This window comes from Anoplolepis gracilipes, chromosome 15 (genome assembly GCF_047496725.1).
Source record: "Anoplolepis gracilipes chromosome 15, ASM4749672v1, whole genome shotgun sequence".
Lineage (NCBI taxonomy): Eukaryota > Metazoa > Arthropoda > Insecta > Hymenoptera > Formicidae > Anoplolepis > Anoplolepis gracilipes.
In genome coordinates, this window is record NC_132984.1 from 6,162,868 (window position 1) to 6,166,144 (window position 3,277).

Consider the following 3,277-nt stretch of genomic DNA (forward strand, 5'->3'; position numbering starts at 1 on the left):
GGAGGGATTTCGAAAAATATGACATTTTTGAAAAGTCTGATTGCACAATTTTAAAGTACATTAAAAACCATAAAACTTTTTTTTATATCTCTTATTGTTTTGACGGTATTCGCTAGAAATATAAAAACCGATTTTTTTCAGTTCCATTGAGCATACACAGGGTTTTGTCATGTATTCTATAGGTTTAAGTGGGAATGCTTACTGGCATAAAACTGTGAAAAGGCACTTTAAGATCAGTCTGTTATAGGCAGTTTTCGGAAGAACACTCTTTTCTATATATATATATATATATATATATGTGTGTTTCTAACAAACATTGTTAGAAAATTACAATATACATTTTTTAATAACATATATATTATAATAATATTATATTTAAATTATTACATTGTAATAGTTTTTTCCGACAAAAATCAAAAAGATAATAATAATAATATTTTAATTGTATTAATTTTAATATTTGAAAAGAATGAAATTCAATCCAGAACTGACATTAAAAGAGGAAAACATTATGTGTTATACTGAGCCTTGGTATACGAAAGAATATTTTGTATCATCTGGAAAGTCCATGGAAGTTAATTGTGGGTTTGGATACTCAACAAGATATTTTATCTTGCCAGAACTTGATGTAAAGTCGACAATAATAGGTATGTAATGTTGTAAAGAATATGTAACAATTTATTGACATAAATTTGTTTCTTAATTCAATTATGGCTTACAGGTACCGATAATTCGGAAAGTATGATAAAATATGCAGAAAGTAAATATAAAACCGACGAACGAATCGATTTTGAAGTTTTTGATATCCAAACCAAAAATTTATCTGAAAGATATATCGCAGAATTTGATAATATATTTTCGTTTCCCACTGTACATGCTCGTACTGATATTTGGTAAATATAAAATATATGTTGTAAAAAGTATAAAAGAAAGAGAGAGAGAGATAGAGAGAGAGAGAGAGAGAGAGAGAGAGAGAGAGAGAGAGAGAGAGAGAGAGAGACAGAGAATCAATTTTATAAAATATGTGCTTGGTAAAAGTAACTTTCAATAAATAATATTTTTATACATTTTTAAAAAATTTTTTTGGCGTAACTATTTTTAAAAAAAAATTTTGCCGACATTTATGTAAACAATTTGATATAATATTAATATTTTGAGCAACAAAATGCTTTATATCAATTGATTTTATAATATTATGTTAAATATTAATATTTTAATATTTTATTAAATTAAGATTAGATTAAAATTTTATCTTCAATAATATTACTGAATGCACATATATAGACCTTAATAAATTTTATTTATTTTGTTTGACAGTCAAGAATTTCAAAATATTTATAAAATGTTAAAACCTGGTGGATGCCTTTATATGTATATGGTTACATCTCACGATGCGTTTACATTATATAGACGAATGTTGAATCATCCAACTTATGGATTATTCTTCAAGGTATGTATTATTACTTTAAATATTATTTTGTTTATTTTTACTACGATTTTTAATTACTATTCTTATATTTACATGGTTTATAAAGGACTACATTACACCGTTTCATAATTGGACCAATCCTGCGAGAGAAGTAAATCATTTACTTAAACAAATCGGATTTATAGTTCAGCGCTCTAATTTTATGCCGTTAAGAAGATATAGGACAGAAAATCTTTTACGTAAGTATTCTTTTTTTAAAGCATATGTATAATTATGAAAATGATGCAGATTAAAATCAAATTTTGTCTTATACAGCGATTTAATTGTAATACGTAAACGATCCGACAATAAAAGTGCAAAATATTTTGTTTTTTATGGCTAGAATGTTTTAAGCTTAAAAAAAATATTATATCCTGTAACATTATTAAAGATAGCTCACCGACTCATTTTTGTAATTTAAAAGATGTGCCGGTCATGGTGTTCGGCCATTTTTTTCAACTTAAAACTGACTATAAACTTTCACTTGTAGTAACTTACTCTACTTTACGACTCCTCAAAAATTTGATTACTGTGCGCATCTCAAACTTGAAATAATTATAAATTACATTAATCACACATATTGTTCGCTTGTCAAACTCCAATCAATTACAATAGATAGGAGACAATAGTTGCACAGCAACTATCCCTTTCTCGCATAAAACATGCTTATACATTCTTATGATATAAATCACATATAACGATCTTTTGTCTTTCTTATCGAGAAGTCCGCCCTCGCATAAATTATATCAAAAACTTACCTAATTTGTTATTTATTTAGAAATTTTCATATAAATATAATTTTTATGTAAAAGTTATTTTTTATTCCAACAGCTTATATTTTATCTGGCCTGTCATTTATAAACAAGCTGTCACCTCAACAACAAGAAGATGTCAAAGATGAGCTCACAAATGAATTTAATAAAATGGAGAAAAAGTTTGAACAAATGTATCGTATGGTAGCAAAAAATGTCAATTTTGATATATATGATACGTTAAGTATTTACGCATGTAAACCACCAGTAAATCAACGTCGATTATTTGTGTACATGAATTAATATTTTTCTAAGTATATTCTCTACATTGCATATAGACCTTATTAATTACTTATGTATTACAAATTTATTAAGATTTTATGTTAGATGATTCAACATTCGTCTATATAATGTAAACGCATCGTGAGATGTAACCATATACATGTAACGCGCGAAGTTGGTCGAGCGGGTATAACACGGCGGTGTAAAATAAAATAAGGCGACGTTACATAGATATTAAAAAAAAAAAAAGAAAATAATAAATGTATGTTGTCTTCTTCTCTCCCTCTCCCTTCATTTCCCACATCTAAAAAGGAAAGTCTCTCATATCCCGTTCTCCCCCCCCCTCTCTCTCTCTCTCTTCCATTCCTTAACCCGAAACTCCCTTACAAATTGCCCAATATTTTTAGGGACGCCCCACCCCTTACAGTCTAAAATTATTTCTGTCACTAACCCACTGCCCCTCATGCCCCTTGTCTATTCTAACCTCTCGTCTCATACATCTCCTTTCCCTTTGCTTACATTCCTCCACTCTCTCTCTCTTTCCCTTTCTCTCCTCTCTCCCTCTCTCCTCTCTCCTCTCTCTCTCTTCTTCTCCTGCTCCATTTCTCCATCTCCTCCTCTTCCTTTCTCTTCTCTTCTTTCCTCCTCTCCTCCTTCCTTCTTCCTCTTTCTACCTTCCTGCTTCTCCTCCCCCTCTCTCTCCTTTTTCCTCGCTCTATTTGTTTTCTTCTTCGTTCTTCGTCTCTCCCCGAATTTCCGTTCCTTTTCTCTCATC

The 3,277-nt window shown here is 29.7% G+C and overlaps 1 protein-coding gene across 1 annotated transcript; it reads left to right on the forward strand.

Moving 5' to 3' along the window:
* Positions 1-545: 545 nt before the first annotated feature.
* On the forward strand, positions 546-2,546 carry LOC140674258 (juvenile hormone acid O-methyltransferase-like). The gene is made up of 5 exons (XM_072907666.1): positions 546-647; positions 722-893; positions 1,318-1,450; positions 1,536-1,668; positions 2,300-2,546. The coding sequence occupies exons 1-5, from the start codon at positions 569-571 to the stop codon at positions 2,521-2,523; spliced, it is 741 nt and encodes a 246-aa protein (XP_072763767.1). The 5' UTR covers positions 546-568; the 3' UTR covers positions 2,524-2,546.
* The last annotated feature ends 731 nt before the right edge of the window (positions 2,547-3,277 follow it).

Bases quoted from the DNA above. Each gene is read 5' to 3' on its own strand.
- LOC140674258 (XM_072907666.1), top strand. From the start codon at position 569: ATGGAAGTTAATTGTGGGTTTGGATACTCAACAAGATATTTTATCTTG. The intron at 648-721 runs GTATGTAATGTT...TATGGCTTACAG, and splicing joins TGTAAAGTCGACAATAATAG to GTACCGATAATTCGGAAAGT. The intron at 1,669-2,299 runs GTAAGTATTCTT...TTATTCCAACAG, and splicing joins TAGGACAGAAAATCTTTTAC to CTTATATTTTATCTGGCCTG.